General features: G+C 35.6%; 1 protein-coding gene across 2 annotated transcripts in view; it reads left to right on the top strand.

Annotated features, from left to right (window-relative positions):
* Window positions 1-17,718, top strand: part of HOMER1 (homer scaffold protein 1) — a 112,819-nt gene that overhangs the window by 59,409 nt on the left and 35,692 nt on the right. For both annotated transcript variants that reach the window (XM_053664479.1, XM_037130784.2), the window contains exon 5: window positions 2,889-3,028. In XM_053664479.1, the coding sequence (XP_053520454.1) occupies window positions 2,889-3,028 (140 nt within the window). The remainder of the gene's footprint in view (window positions 1-2,888; window positions 3,029-17,718) is intronic.

The following is a 17,718-nucleotide window of genomic DNA, read 5'->3' as shown; positions in this document are numbered from 1 at the left end:
TCACATTGAATACTTGGCAGTCCCTTCTTACCTGCAAAGTTTCTTTTGGGAAATCAGCTGTTAGTCTTATATGAACCTCTTTGTAGAAAACTCTTTGTTTTTCTTTTGCTCCTTTTAAGGTTCTCTATTAATCTTTAACCTTTGGCATTTTAATTATAATGTGTCTTGGTGTGGTCCTTTTTGGGTCCAACTTATTTGGGACTCTTTGTTCTCCCTGGGCTTGTATGTCTATTTCCTTTTGCAAATTAGGGAAGTTCTCTTTCATTAGTTTTTCAAATGTGTTTTCAATTTTATGCTCTTCTCCTCCTCCTTCTGGCATTCCTGTGATTTGGATGTTGGCACATTTGAAGATGTCCCAGAGGTTCCTAAGCCTATCTTCATTTTTTTGAATTATTGTTTCTTCTTTTTATTCTGGTTAAATGTTTATCTCTTCCTTATGTTCCAAATCCTTGGTTTCTAACTTCCTTCCCTTCTCTGTCAGTTTCCTGTGGATTATTCTTTATTTTACTTAGTATAACCCTTCATTTCTTCCTTTTTTCCCCACCATACCCAAGGAGTTCTCTGCGCATCCTGATAATCAGTGTTTCAAACTCAGCCTCTGATAGGTTGGCTGTCTCCATTTTGCTTAGTTCTTTCTCTGGGGTTTTGTTCAGTTCTGTCATTTGCACCATATTTCTTTGTCTCTGCAATGTAGCAGCCTCCCTGTGCTTGTTTCTGTGTATTAGGTAGAGCTGCTTTGACTCCCTTAGTAGTGTGGCCTATTGTGGAAAAGGCACCTGTAAATTGTGTGGAGCAGAGCCTTATTAACTGCAAGGGTGAGGCAACCCTCTTTACCCCTTTGTGGCTCTGTGTGGGGTGAGGGATTGGAGAGGGAGCGAGGCTGCTGCCAGGCTTCTGGAGGTTTGCCCGGCACTTGCCATGTGTTACTAGAGCCCTTCCATCTGTTGCCCTGGTGTTGAATCGCACAGAGGATGGACCTGTGTACATTTTAAGTCTGTGAGGACACTTTAAGTGGAATGTCCTGAAAATCCAGCAGTTCTTTTACCACCCCTACCCCCACTGGTTTTTACAGCCAGAAGTTACAGGGATTATCCTCCTGGTGCTAGAACCCTGGGCTGTGTGTCTGGCCTGGGGCTGAGATCTCTTGCTCCCAAGGTAGCCCTCCCAAGTTTTATCTGCCACACGGGAATGTGGGACCGCTCCTTCTGCTGCCACTGCTGCTGCCTCTCCGCGCCACACCCTGTGTCCGAGCCTTTCCACCAGTCTCCATGTCTCTGCCCCTCCTACCTGTCTGGGTGAATGTGGCTTCTCTAAATCCTTGATCGTCAAACTTTCATGAAGTTTGATTTTCTGGCATTCCTGGGTGTTTGTTTTGAGGTCTAGTTCTAATTCTTTCTGTGGTCGTGCCAGGAGACAAAGCATGTTTACCTATGCTTTGTTTAGGCATGTTTACTTTTTCTGCTAATTGATACGGTCCAAAATTGACCTAGAAAGAGTCACTTTAGATACTGTTCTCATTGTTCACTTAGTAGAATTTGACTTTGTTGTAAAACAACTTGTGTTGTCGGGTTATACCTACACTTTATCCGTCTATTAACATGGAAATAGAGGATTTCGGAGAGAGATTTCATGAGTGACATTAAAGATTGAAATAGAGGTTCCATTAATAATTGAAAAATAGGTAAGCAATAACATGGAATCAGAGTCATTTTTCAATCTTTGACAGCTTATATAGTTTATGGCATCATAGTATTATTAGTTAAGATTATTCACATGTGAAATAAAATATATACAGTAGTAGAAAACCAGAAACCCCGCAAAGAAAGTCAGTCTCACCAAATTGACGTTTCCCATATTTGTTCCAGCACTTTTTCCATGTGCAGTATTGTTATGTAAAGTATATAAATTATCATAACCTAGGTATCTCCTTATATTCTCATGTTTTTCTAATTATAAGCATTTTTCTGTATTGTACATATTCTCCTTTTTTTAATTTGAGGAAATCTTGTATTCTTCTAAGTTGGCAAATTGTGGCCATACCTAACCAGATCCCTACTGATATTTCATTTTCTTCCCTAACATGTTGGTAGCCTAATATTTCCAGTGTAAAACTGGGCTGCTCCAAGATCACAAGGAGTCCACCACGCTGCTGTGTACTCTCTGGTACTAGGACCCCAGCTGGGCAACAGGTTTATCAAATGACCCCTCATTCCCATTTTTAATGTCAAGTTTGGATAATCTGATAATGGCAGATGCAAGAATAAATGTCAGCTTGAGCTTGATTTGAAATCCTATTATTTTCTAGAGGAATAAATCAAATTTACCTTGAACAAAAATCTTAATTAAAGTAGAAATAAGAGGAAATTTTGTGACAAAATATAAATCCATTTTGAGTAGCAGGCAACAAAAGCTGAAATACACTACAATCATTATGTATATGTTATAGACATATTTCTGATTGCATTTCTAAATAATTCTAGGAATTGAAAAGTAGGGCAGATAAAAAAATTGAAACTTGTTGGAAGATTTCCCTCTCCCCTTTTTCTTTCTACCCATCCAAATAAAATCACATCTTGCATTTTTGTGCCATCTTCTTTTCTTCTCAAGTAATTTCTTAATATCTTTTATTTTAACCAATTAGTTGCTTGTGTAAACCCAAAAGTGTTTCAGTTCTTTAAAACTATGTTTCTAAATTGTGTTATGTTTCAAGAGTTTGCTCTGCTTTAAAAATTATTTCTCCTTCTAATTTTATTTTTTAAGTCATTGATTCTAATTTAAGTTGAAATATGGTTCATAAGTAAGCATATATCAGAGTCAGTTTTAACTTTAAGATGATCTTATGTATTTTAATAAAGTATGACACTTTTTATCCCCCCCTTGTTTTTAAGGAATCAGCAGGCGGAGACCTTCAGTCCCCTCTAACACCGGAAAGTATCAACGGAACAGACGATGAAAGGACACCTGATGTGGCACAGAACTCAGAGTCAAGGGCTGAACCAACTCAGAATGCATTGCCATTTTCACATAGGTACAAATTCAATTCCACCATCATGATTAAGTAAAATATGTAAACATGGAAAGTTTTTTGGGGCTTTGGATAAATCTTGCAAAGTTAACAACCCTAAGTGAAAATTCCAGGTCAGACTTTTAAACTGTTTCTGTTAACATCATTTAATAATTTGTAGTTGCCTAGATAGGCTAGAATGAACATTTCCTTTATCTGTGTAGAAAAAGGGCTACTGAGCTAATCACAGTACAGATCATTTTACAGTGAAACACTATACCTGTTATTATAAATCTCTTCTTATTTTTTAATAACATTCACTGAAAGGCCCTCTCTGTTAACCTGGTTTCCATTTTCCTGTATATTCTTGAGGGTTATAATTAAAAAAAAATAATTTCCTTCTTTGATAAGCTTTTCTAGTCTTAGAGGTGATCTCACTGTATGCTTTCACAAAAGAAAGCAAGTTATTGGGGTAAAACTTCTAGAATGAACATGTTAATGTTAATATCAGAATTATTTTTGCATACCAACTAACAGAAGGTAAATCTCTACATGCTAATGAATTTTAAGAGAATTTGATACTTTAAACAGATACAATTTATCCTTTAATTTTGTAGTTGTCGGACCTCCATTCAGCCTGCTTTCTGACGGTTCTGAGTGATGGTTGTTCTGTAGTTTAGTTGTAATTTTGATGTGGTTGTGTGAGGAGGCCAGCTGTGTTTACCAATGCCGCCCTCTTGACCAGAAGTCTACAATTTATCCTAAATGTGTTCCAAACCAGTTACATTGATTTTGGGCCATACTATGGTATTTTTAGGATGTAAAGAGGTCTATGAAACTACAGTGTTGCAAATGTAAACATGTCAGTCATGGTCTTAAAGTTAATTTCTATGCATCTTTGGAAACTTTCGACTAGGTAGTATTGGTTGAAATTAAGAAAATATTTTTCCAAAAGAAACCATAAAAAAAAACTTGTCACTGCTATATGTAGACTGTTAACTAGCCCCTAAAAGGATTACTAGATTTCTCTGTGTAACAATAATAATAAAAATCACAATAATTTTTTTAAAAGTTAATCTGTTACAGTTGTCCAAATTTTTCCCCATTTGCCCTTCTCCGCCCAGCCCACCCCGTGCTCCCACAGGCAGTCCCCACATTGTTGTTCATATCTGTGGGTCATTCATACTTGTTGTTTGACTGGTCCCTTCCCCTTCTTTCCATTATTATCCCCCTCTCCCCCTTCTGATCGCTGTCAGTCTCTTCCATGTTTCCCTTACTGTGATTCTATTTTGCTTACTACTTTATTGTGTTCATTAGATTACTTTCACAGGTGAGATGATACAGTATTTGTCTTCACCGCCTCACTTATTTCACTTAGCATAATAGTTTCCATTTCCATCCATGCTGTTGCAAAAGGTAGGAGTTCTTTCTTTCTTCTGTATAGAATTCCATTGTGTTGATATACAACAGTTTTTTTATCCATTCATCTATTAATGGGCACTTAGGCTGTTTCCAAATCTTGGCTGTGGTAAATAGCTCTGCTGTGAACATGGGGGTGTATAAGTTCTTTTGAATTGGTGTTTTGGGATTCTTCAGGTATATTCCCAGCAATGGAATCACTAGGTCCAAAGGTAGTTCCTTTTTTCATTTTTTAAGGTAACTCCATACTGTTTTCCCCAGTGGCTGCACCAGTCTGCATTCCCACCAACAGTGTATCATGGTTCCTTTTTTTCCACATCCTTGTCAGCACTTGTTTGTTGATGTATCAATGATGGCCATTGTGGCAGGTGTGAGGTGATATCCCATAGTGGTTTTAATTTGCATTTCTCTGATGGCTAGTGACATTGAGCATTTTTTCATATGTCCATTGGCCATTGGTCTGTCCTCCTTGGAAAAATGTCTGTTGAGGTTCTTTGCCCATTTTTTAATTGGGTGGTTTGTCCTCCTGGTGTTGAGTCACATGAGTTCTTTATATATTTTGGAGATTAAACCCTTGACTGATGTATTATTGCCAGATATGTTGTTCCATACAGTGGGTTACCTTTTCATTTTGCTGATGGCTGCTTTAGCTGTGCAGAAACTTTTTAACCATAATTTTCAAAAAGAAAATTTTCCTTTGTTGTGCATATCTTTTTGGAACCAGTTTTTAAGTTTTGTTATAATTTTGTTAACTGATGTCATTCCAAGAAATTCAATAAAAAGGAAAAAGAAATTTAATTATATAAATACAAAAATAAATGTTAATTAAAAATCATTTCCTTAGTTTATTCTGAAGAATTATGATGTGAGCTCCTCCAAACTCTTTTTCATGAGAAACTTAATTTTGGTAGACTGTGTTGACTCTTAGGGACATAGGGTTAAACATATTGGAGACTAATATCAAGGGACCTCATAGTCAGGCTCAGGAAAAAGAAATGAGGTGAGGTTTTATTTTGTTTGTTTGTTTTTTAGGAATAAACAAGTAGAAACTTTGATAGTAAGGCTATTCTAATTTATTTCTAAAAACAGTAATTTGCATAAACAGTACACATATCTTGGAATTATCATGGAGATCATGCTTTAACTATTGCAATAGAAGCCTGTTCTCTTTTCTGTAGCTATAAAAATGACCTCATGAAAATTTTTAGTTCCTCTGATGTGAAGACTATATGATTTGTGAAGCATACAGGTTTTTAAAATATGCAATTACAATTAAAAAGCAATATGATTAATATGCAATTTTAAAAATATTTATGTTGAGGGAGGAAAATGTCCTTTCTATTAAATTATATTTAACATATCCATTTAATAAATAGACTTAACTACAATGAGGATAATTATAAACTTGATTTTTTGGCTAACAGTTGAATCATGTGCATTGAATACTGTGGCATTTAGAAATAGAACTTTTGTATTTAACATTTGTAAATGCTATTTTAGTTTACTTCATGCACCAAAAGTTTTCTGAATGTTTCTTGTTTTGCTAATCCTTGGTATTTGGAGTTGCCAACTGGGCTTGGTCATCTGTCGATTTTCTCCATTCCTAGGAGTCTAATAGGAGTTATTCACTTTGATTTGGAGATAGAGCTTCTTTGACTACTGGACTCTGTAGATTAGCCATTGAGGTATTAGAGTTCTGAAAATAAAACTTAACAGATCAATTTAAGCTTTTAATTATGTTAAAAGCATTATATAATCTTACAGTTTTCTTATTACTGTAAAAATATTTTAGCTGTAGGATTTTAGATTTCTTCTCTGACCCTGTTTTGGTTTCTATTTGGGACAAAGATGATGTACGTTGTAGTTAATGTTAGAATACCAAAATGTCAATTAGAAGAGACCTCAGAGAGGGGGTAATCCAGGGTTTTCCAGACTGTGGTGACTTGAAATTCATTTAGGTTATTTATGGAATTCCGAATGCAGTGAAACCAACTAGGGAACTGCAGAGTGAAACTCACATTAAGAGGAGAAACTGTTTTTGGCGATGGACATATTTATGTGTGTTCTGGGTTAACTGTCCTTATCCCAGGGGACCCGTGTGGGGATAAGATCGCTGTTTCATGAGTTAGAATGAATAGTAAAATAACTTTTGTTAAATCTGAAACTCTCAAGTGTTTAAACCTGATACACCATTCTTTTTGTGGTAAATGAAGGCAATTAAAATCTGTTTTAAGGCGTATCTAGACCATTTGTCTTTCTTCCTTAGAACATTAAATTTTTTTATTTTTCAGTTACAGATGGCACTTAATATTATCTTAGTTTCAGGTGCACAGCATAGTGGTTAGACATTTACACACCTTGTGAAGTGGTCGCCCGTAAGTCTAGCACCTGCCTGACACCACGTGTAGTCGTTACAGTGTTATTGAATGTGTTCCCTATTTAGTACTTACTTTATTGGAAAAGAATGAATAGCAAAAAAGACATTTTGCCAACATTTTTCTGTTCTGGTTGATACCATTTTACTGATAAATAAGGAGCATAATCACTAAAATGTCTTTTTCTTAAAGGAAGGATATAGGGAACAGTCAAGTTAATTAAGGGTTAATTAAGGGTTGATTGTAGTGATAGCTACTTACTAATCCAATTTGTGCTGTTCTTAAAGATTGGGATTTGATGACTGAATCTACTGAATTCATTAGTGAATGTATTAAAAGAAGACCCTGATTTTCATTTGGTCCCGAACATTTTAGTAATGCGGTTATAGTTTGTTCTTTCCTATAAGCTTTGTTTATTTTTATTTTTATTTTTTTAAAGGTGTATTTTTAAAATTTTTATTTATCTTTAGAGGGGAAGGGAAAGAGAGAGAGAGAGAAACATCAATGTATGGTTGCCTTTCGTGCGTCCCCTGCTGGGAACTGGCCTGCAACCCAGGGATGTGCCCTGACTGGGAATTGAACCGTGATTGTCTGGTTCGCAGGCCCACGCTCAATCCACTGAGCTACACCAGCCAGGTATTTTTTAAAAAGTACTATTTAGCCTTAAAGAGAGAAGAAAACATTTTTGTTATTTCTTAAACCTATACAAATTTTCAAATTTATATGAGAGAGAGAATATACAATTATGAACTATCATGAACATATGCATCACCCAGCCTCAACAGTTATGAAAAAATGATTACTCTTGTTTCTTTCTATCCCTACTGACTCTTCCACTTTTGGGTTATTTTTAAGGCAAATCCTGGACGTATAATTTCATCCAGAAATACTTTTTTACAATTACTTTGAACTTTTAAAAACATATTTACAAAACTAATACAACCTTTTCTTTTCTATGTAACTCCATGGCATTATAGGGTTACTTGAATAACTCTGTTCTTTAATTGTGCTGCATAACTAAATTTTAAAATGAACTGGCTACTCAATACTCCTTGTTCAAGTGCTCTGGTGCTGTTTTATGTCCTTGTCATAAACTATGCAAAAACATTCTCAATGAATAAATTTCAATAAATTAATACTTTTTAAGTGTATTTATTTAAGTGCTTTTAAAGTTTAGGGATATGAAAAAGAGGATAAAATGTTTACTAATTTCTTTGTGGAAATTATATTAAATTTTATCTGAATTTTTTAAAGATTTTATTTATTTATCTTTAGAAGGGAAGGGAAGGAGAGAGGGAGAGAAACATCAGTGTATGGTTACCTCTCCTGCGTCCCCTGCTGGGAACTGGCCTGCAACCCTGGCATGTGCCCTGACTGGGAATCGAACCGCGATACTCTGGTTCACAGGCCCGCACTCAATCCAGTGAGCTACGCCAGCCAGGGCTATCTGAATTCTTTTTTAAACTAAATGATAATATCCTTTCGAGACTGAGCAGGTGTACGCTCTGACTCACTGGAGTGTGCGCCACATCCTTTGAGACGCTGGTCTTAGATTAGCTGTGTGCTGAATAGAGTAGCTGTGTACTAATAGGCTGGCAGATACATTTGGGGAAGGTTTTGTTCTTTCATTCCAGAGAGTGGTGTTTGCTTCATAGCATCAGCTACATGGAATTCTGAAATTTACTTGTCATTTCTTAATAATTTTTTAAAGATCTTTTTTATTTTAAGATTTAAAGCTATCTAAAATTCTGTTGGAAATCATTCATTTTATTGCTGCCCAGTGCTGTTAGAGTACGATACTGGAAACTAAAACTATTAATTTTATTATAAGTTTATGAGGCTCGGATACGCAGTACTATACGTGCATAATAAAAATAATACCTGCTGTTATATATTTGAGCATTCAGAATAGATGTGTAGACATTAGTAACTTGAGAAGCTATTTTTGTACTGGTAATTTAAATAACAGTTTGATTAAGTTGATGGAAAATAGGCTCTTTTGAGCACTGATTAATTTAAATTCCTGTATGGTTAGATAATACAGTCTCATGGTGGTGCTAGAATTAATGCATTTCATGGATACCAAATATATCTTCTATTGTGTTTGAGATTTTTCTGCCCCTACATGTTTCCAACATATACTTACTAAAGGATGTTTGCAGAAATGTTACTTTCATATATTGATTTTGCTTTAAGTCAAAATAACTACAATTTTACCAAAATTTATGAAATATGATGAGCTCATTCCATTTATATTTAGTAAATGTCTTCATTCATTATCCGAGTTCTGGAAAGTTACTACTTTAAAACTGATTTAAGGATTTTTTTTACAATTACAAAAACTAGATTTCATCAGAAATTTTACACACCATTTCACAAACATGTTACAATTTTAAAAAGTGCTTTATCTTGAATCAAATGCAGTTCGTAGGTCAAAGATGATACAAAGAGGAAAAAGGGGAATGACTGTTAAGAGCTCTGGGGTACTGTACTCTGCCATTTGTCTCTCTTTTTTATGAAGAGTAAATAGAACTTATAAAATCACAGATAAGAATTAAAATAGAAATAATTTTGCCAGTAAGTTTTGTTGGTATAAAACTTTGTATGGGTATAAAAAATACTTTGTATGTAAAGCTTGGACTTGATTTCACAAGAAGCACTTTGTCATTAATATAACTGCAGATGAACAATGTAAGTTGTAGGATTTCTGTTATTGTTGCAGTTCCAGTTGACGGAAGCATCTTTCACCACTGAACCTCAAAAGTAGATTAGCTTGTTTGTTTTTTTTTTTCCGTTGTTGTTAATTCTAGAGAGAGGGGAAGGGAGGGAGAGATAGAGGGAGAGAAATATTGATGCAAGAGACAAACATTGATTGGTTGCCTCTTTTGTGCTTCCCGACCGGGGATCACACCTGCAACCCAGGCATGTGGCCTGATCAAGAATCAAACTGGGATGGGATGGGAGTAAAAGACAGAAAACTGTACTTGAACAACAATTAAAATAAATAAATTTAAAAAATAAAAGAAGAAGAATCAAACTGACATCAGTTTGCAAGGCAATGCCTAGCCAACTGAGCCACACCAATCAGGGCAGATTAAGTTTTTAAAAATTAATTTGAAGGCCAAGATAGTTTGTGAACAATTGCAGCACAACAATTTAGAGCTGTCAGAATTTCCTTTGCCATGATTTTAAACAGCATTTCATACGAAGTGCTATAGTAATTTGGTAACATACATTCTTCTGCATTCTCCAATTTGTGCATTTTTAAACAAGATGCAATAAAAAATATACTTTAGTGACCAAGAGTGTTTATTAGCTTTCTAAATAATTTTGAATGATTAAAAAACTAACCTTTATTCTTTCCTAATGTCTTAGAAAAACATTTAAAGACAGCATAAAAATTGGCTGAAGCTTTTTTTCATATATTATAACTTAATATAGGTTATTTGCAGGATGAAAAAACACTAATCATTTGCTATAAAGACATTCCTAACCACCTCCAATAGGAATTAGTCCTTTTCCCTCCTCCTTGACATTATTGTAATTGATGGCAAAGAGTGTTCACCAGCCATCTCTTATGATTGTTAACTTCTGTTTTCAAGATGAACAGCTGGAGTTAGAGGTATGGTTACTCACGTTGACCCCAGGTTAATCATGAACTCTGTAGAGGGCTTTTTAAAATTCTTTTTTTTTCCCTTCCATTTTTGTTCTTGAAGATCGTAGTGGGGATTCCAGTGGAAGGGAGGTTCGTGATATGGACAGTTTTGGTCTACGACTGAGGGAAAATGTTCTTCCTTTGAATTTGGAAGAAATTCAGGTGAATTTGAAAAGGAAGAAATGTTCTTCCTTTCCATCTTTCCTCTTACTAGAGTAGTAAGGCACAAGTAAACACGGGTAGAGGGCAAGCAAGCCACTTACATGTGTGAAATTTGTGGTGAATGTGACTGCAAGGAGTGGTGAGGTCTGTAGTAAAGGGGAGTGGCTGAGGTCACCTGTTGATATTAAAGCTTTTTAAAAATACAAACCGAAGGATTGGTACTAGATGACCCACCTGGTTTCCACTTCAGACCTTCAGAATTTTTGAACTGTGAATATTTGTGGTTTACATATGGTTTAGCCCAGAGCAAAGATTCCCAGCTAGTAATATCTGTTGTAACACCCTTCTAAACTCCTGGTGTAGGTATTTGGGAGGAGATGGTTTGCAGATTTGGAGTACTGGATATTTTCTCTTTGGTGACACATTACTCTGACAGATGTTAATTTTCTCAAACTTAAAACCTGACCATGTCACTTTTCTCCTTAAAATATTTTGGTGGTGTGGTGCATGTAGACCAATCTGTGGTCTTCAGATGAGGCCTCCCCAGCCTCATCACCTTGTGCTTCTGTAGCAGTTGCTCCAAATTGCTTGTACTCCTCCACATGAAACAAAGCAACCAAGCCGTTGTTCATCTGCAAGTCTTTTTGCTTCCTTGTGTTTGGAATGTTCTCCCTTCTCTTTGCAAGGGTTGCATATACACCTGGCACACACACAATCCATCCTTCCTACCTCATCTCTGCCTCTAACTAGACCATCAACTTTTCAACCTCGTACATATCCTGTGAGCTCCAGAGGTGCTTATATATCCTGTAAGCATCACCTCTGGTGAGCTTTCTCTCATGCCCTCAGACTGAATGTTTCCTCCTCTGTAAATCCCTTTGACCTTCAAACTGATACATGGAGGTTAACATTAACTTCTCGCTCACTTTTGGGGCAAGGATTATGTTTAATTCATTTGTATCCCCAGTGGATCCCTGGTGGACTTCAGTAAACATGTAATAAAACAGTTACCTCACAGAAATGGAGTACGTGCTCTGAATGTCCTTGGTTCTGCCAACTAAAGTTATACCTGCGGGTTTGCAAGACCTCGAAGTGAAGATATAAAACTAGTTATAGTCTTTGAAAGTCAGTCACTGTTATCAAACTTAAGACTTAAGTTTAACAGACTTATTCTAATTTTATTCAAAATTTTCTAGTTTGTATAAAGAAATTTTAAAGATAATGTGTTAATAAGCAATGTTAAGTACCTAAATAATATGAAAGATGATAAAATGTGCATTTTTCTTAATAGAATAATTTTTATTTTCTTAAGAATAATTAATTCTCCTTATTTAAAAAGCAGTGCAGAGTGATTCAGTGATGTACTTTCTACTAAAATAGACAGTATTTGTATTCTGTGATTTTTTAACCAGTTATTGCTAAAATGTGTTTTTGAACATTTCATCTTTATAAAAGTCAGCACAAGTATTATTTAACTCAAGTGAATTAAGGACAATAGATTTATTTTAATTGAGAATTGTATTATATACATTTGGCAGAATGTACATGGGGCCAACTCTTGCTTCATGGGATAACACATTAGCCTCAGATTTCACGTGAAAATAAGCCAACAGTTAATCACTGAAAAGTATTGAAGCTGTCGTGTCCAAGGGCTACCTTCCTGGTTAGGAGGTAGGAAATGTAGATACAACTAAATAGTTGAAGTGAATGTACATTTTACTTTTGTTACCTATCAGTTTGCCATTTTCCATTGACAGTTTAGCGTTGCCATATATCCAATAAAGACAAAATAGTCAATTTTTTTACTTTGGCCTAAATTGAAGTTGGAACGTTGATATTACAACTTTGAGGATAGAAGGAATTTTTGCTATTACATACATAGTCCAGCCCCTTCATTTTACAGAAGTGGAAGCACATCCACGGAAGGGGTGTTCTGCATCACTGTTTGCTAATGGCTAGATTGGACCGGAGGCGCGAGTCTGCAGAGTGCCTGATGACTAGGGTCCATTCTGATGGAGGCAGCGCTCCCACTAAACTCCAGGAGGGTGTGCTTTCTGTATCACATTTCAGACACTTATCATCCTGATTTTTATCACTGCCCTACACACGTACATCATTGCTAAACTCTTCTACTGGAATCTTTGCTTCTGGACTAAGCCTGGTTGACTTATATTTCTCGGTATCCCTTATAGTTTCTAGCCATTTAGGTATGTAGGATATAATTAATACATTTGTTGACTGAATAAATAGATATGCTTTTACTGTAACTGAGATGACAGAAAGGGTTAAATAAGATAGTTGAACTCGATCATTAGCATCCAAAATATGTCACATACCAGACACGGCTAACAAAGATACCGATATGAAGAGTAACTAAGGCTACCTTTTTAGTTCTCACAGGAACAACTTGGCTATTAATAGTCCCATCAATATTTTTAATAAGTTTTATTGAGATGTAATTCACATACTAAGCAGTTCACCTATTTAAAGTACAGGTCAGTGGTTTCTAGTCTTTTCAGAGTTTCACAACCATCCCCACCATGAACTTGAAAGCATTTTGTCGCCTCCCCTCAAACACTGTATCCGTTAGTGCTCCCTCCCTCACACACTCCGGGGATCCACTTCCTATCTCTGTGGAAATGGAAACATACAATATGTGAGTCCCTATGACTGGATTCTTTCACTTAGCATGTTGTCGAGCTTCATCTGTGTTGTACACTGTATAAATACTTCATTTCCTCTTATTGCCAAATAGTAGTCCATTGTATGGTCCACTTTTTGAAAGTTCACCATTGTTATGAATAATGCTGCTGTGAATGTGTGTGTACACGTTTTTGTGTGGACATATGAGTTTAATTCTCTGCATATAGACCTAGAAGTGGAATTGCTGGCTCATGTGATAACTCTACTTTGAACTTTTGGGAGGAATTGCTGTTTTGCTGCTTTGCGTTTTATATTCCCACCAGCAGTGTATAAGGCTCCCAGTTTCCCCACAGCACATTATCTGTCTTTTTGACATTCTCATAGATGTGAAGAAGTCTCTCATTGTAGCTTTGATTTGTATTTCCCTGATGGCTAATGTTGTTAAGCATTTTTTCATGTGCTTATTAGCATTATATAGAAGTGTTAGCTGGTGGTTATTTTAACCACATCAATTACATGATCAGTACTTGTTTTATGTCAATAGTGTTCTACCTAGTTTATCATTGAGGGGCTGTGTTTCTGGGTGCATGCAGTGTAAAACAGAGTTCAGCATACCTGTCCATTAACCTTAAACCGTATAAAGATGTAATCATGTTGTGGGACATTATAACTGCTGCCTATGTATATAATGTAGTATATTAGGTCACTAGCTAAATTAATCCAGATTTTTTAGTTTAATCTACCTGGGGCACCAAAGAGGTTTTTTTTTACTTTTTAATTTATAACAATAAAAGTTCTCCATACTTAATATGAAACCTTAGACATAGATACATAAAGAGATTACCTTCATAGCTACTTTGGAGTCTATAATATGAGGTTACTAGGAAGGCATGCTGGCAAAAGTGTCCTTAGGAGGGACACTCGGTCCTTTGACTTAATATTTTTTATTGACTTAATATTTTATCCCATACCCTAGGATCATTCTAGGGTATGTTTTACTCACAAGCTAAGTTACTGTTAAAGAAAAGACCCAAGGCCTGTCTGGCTCTATGGAATAATAGATTGTTCTTCTCTAGAGCTATAGCAAAATGGTTATTAGCAATTTGTTAAATGAGATAAAGAAGTATGTCATTGGGTGTAGTCTTGTTGTGGAGTAGGCATACCTTTCCAGCTTCTTTTAAAAAGTGTAGCTCAGTGATTCTGTCATTATTACATATGATCAGAGTATCTTAGTTTCCACAGTAAGGAAGGGAGATGGACTTTTCCTTAGAGGTCTGGCAACCCACAGGATCCTTGTAGGTGTCAAGCCCTGAACTAGTACTAGGCATATTATCACTTTTTTTTTTAAAGAGAGAGAGAGAGAGAGAGAAAGAGAGAGAGAAAGGTATTTTGGATAGAAATAATGAAATAATAAAGAAAAATCACATACCTAAATAGACTCGCTTCCCTTTCCCCAACTTTGCACTTCAAAACAGTTTCTGCTTGAACTTTTTTTTTTTTTAATGGAAATTCTGGATTCCTTACCTCTTACATTCTGATACCTACTGGATAGTTTGTTTTTGTTTTTGTTTTTTTAAGTCAGAAAAGATCAGTTCTCCAAGTTGGACTTTTTCCTACTGTGGAGACAACCAATTTCCCTGGTAGATGGCTCTTGTAACCACGTTTAGTTCTGGAACTTAATGGAGCCACCATTTCCCACAGAAGAAGAGGACCTGCAGTTTATTCTAATTGAGAAGATCCAAGTAGTTACTCTCTCCCTGACCGAGAGAGAGGAACTAGCACGGAAGAAACATGACAGTTTAGAAAGACCCAGTCATCACAGTTTTGACTTGGAAGAGTTAGAAGAAGTAATCCCTCTAAAGAAGACCCTTAACCACGTGGACTCCTGCGTACACCCATGTGGTGTTTACGGTGTCTCAGAAGGAAAGAGTGTCCTGGTGTGGCATCTCGTCCTTTGTTACCTCAGCAAGTACCACTATTATACGTGTTCCACTTAATTTCCAGAAGACTTTAAAGCCCCTGATGAAGAAAACTTCCTGTTTCTTGAAAATCAAAATAGCTATTATTCCTGATAAAGACAGTGGAAAAAGTAAGCAACCTAAGTTGCCTGGACTTCAAAGTAGAGCTGGTTCATAGATGTCATTTCTCTTAAAACGTAATGTGGCCATTCTCCTGCGTGCAATCTCGCCCTCCTGTCTCGGCCCATGAGAACACTCACTCCCCCCTCACAGGGTTTCACATGTTTCCAAGAAAAGTGTAGTGTTAGTGACTCATGCCTGTCTCTTTGTTGACAGTTTATATACTCATAAGAGTTTGTTTATTTTGATATTTCCAAGTGCTTTCCTACAGCTATGAATGGATATTAGGTATGTTAAAATGGAAGTAAGATAATGAAGTTGTATTTGATTTATTAATGAGCATCCTTGTAAATAATTTAATTGCATGAAATGTTGCATTGATCTTTTTTCAACTAAGCTTTTATACAATTATAATTAAAGAAAAGCTAAAGTGAAAGTGTCTGGTTTCCCTTTTCATTTAGTTGAGATTTAATTATTCATTTTTCTTAGATTAAAGGTAACTCAACTCATCAAATGCTAATGATAAAAAATGAAAAATATTCAAAAAATTTAAAAATACAATGAAATAGCTATAATTTAAAGAAAAAAATGAAAATCTTGAAATGAACTCCAAGCATTTAGAGATGCCCAGGATTCAGACTTTGATAAAAACGGAGTAAAACTCAGTTCTTAGGTAGAACTGAAATCTTAGTAATATTTTCATTCAAAATAAGGTTACCATAGGAATAGAGATTTGATAAGAGTCAGAAAGAAAATCTGCTTATGCTAAATAAAGGAAGAATGTTTTAAGTATAAGTTAAAGTTCATGCATGGGAAATTCTTGATAGCCTGCAGAATTTTGTTTCCTTCGTAAGATTTCATTGTTATAACCCATTATGGGAAGTAATTGTATAACATTTTTTGTACTACATAAATCAACCAACTTGGTTTTTACAAATCTGAGTTTACACATAGTATATAAATTACCAGGTAATGGCTCCCATGGTGAGACTTTGAAGTTGCTATCAGATGTCTGCTTCCCACTGCTTTGTTCTCACTGTGGAGCAGCATCAAGAGACAGATCAGTTCAGAGTGAATCTGGGGATTCAAATTTATAATCTGGTATTTGTAAACAAATAATTTAGAAATATTTTTCAACTTGCGCTATTATTTAAATGCTTTGTTTTATAACTTATTCTGTACACTATAAAAAATGGGAATGGACACAGTCTTAGGTTAAATATGTTGGGATCAAGACATTATTTGAAATTAGAATTTTCTTATATGACTTACTTAAAAAAAAGGACACAGAACTTTAGATGAACCTTGCACCCTTCACTTCACCAGAGATCCTATTGCTCTTTACCGTCATTCACAAAATTCACCCACTTCGGTGTTTTGATTTGCTGACTTACTTCGTGTGGGTAGAGGTGGAAACTATAGAGGGGTCATTCTGTGGCTAATTCGGTTTGTCCTTGTAGTTTCTCCACTTGGGATACTTTCACAATTTGCCCTCATTTCAGTATTTTAAGCATGCTTTCAGATCTAATACTGCTGATATGAACAACATAAACTGGTCCGTGGTATATTCTTTACCCAGTTTAATGCTCATATATTTAAATACACACCAAGAATAATATTTTAGGCAATCTAACCTCATAATAATGAGGAAAGCACTGTATAAACATTGAAGTAGTTTAAGGATTAATTATGAAATTATTGATAAGTTTTATGTGTAACCATTAATAAAAATGAAGCGTCTTTGAAAATTAATTCTGAACATGTTTTCTGTTACTCCTACTAATTTTTTTTACACAAAATGGAATCTAATACTGAGAAGTTAGTTTTTGATTTAAAAAAAATAATGGAGTAACAGTGCTTTCTTTTTCCTCAAAATATGATAACATCTGGTTTAATATGTGCGTTCTTCTAACCAACCTGTCATGGAAAGCAGATGTTAAAGTTGGTGAACATATGTTTCAGAAATACTGGAGAAATCTCACAGTGTTAGTCATTAGCTTAACAGCAGCACTTTTCTGTTCTTCACAACTCGGAAGGGCTATCTTGTGTAAGTGCCCACTGTATTATGGGGACAGTTCATAGAATGCATCCTGAGCCTGATTCAACTCTAGAGAGGATAGTTCCCTGGGAGAAAATGTGTATAATAGAATGGTTTTGTGATTATTTTGTTGGTCGCTAAGGATAAAGCACATTCTTACCATCATATTCCTCTCAAAAATAAAGGGGGTGAACTTGGGTTCTTGCTTTTTTCTTCTTTTTTTAAAGATTTTTAAATTTATTTACTTTTAGAGAGAGAGGAAGGGAAGGAGAAAGTGAGGGAAACATCAATGTGTGGTTGCCCCCTGCACACCCCTACAGGGGACCTGGCCTGCAACCTAGTCA

This window comes from Artibeus jamaicensis, unplaced genomic scaffold (assembly GCF_021234435.1).
Source record: "Artibeus jamaicensis isolate MK-2021 breed Jamaican fruit bat unplaced genomic scaffold, CSHL_Jam_final contig_373, whole genome shotgun sequence".
NCBI lineage: Eukaryota > Metazoa > Chordata > Mammalia > Chiroptera > Phyllostomidae > Artibeus > Artibeus jamaicensis.
The sequence above is the reverse complement of the archived record's forward strand: the minus strand, read 5'-3'. Positions and strand labels throughout refer to the sequence as shown.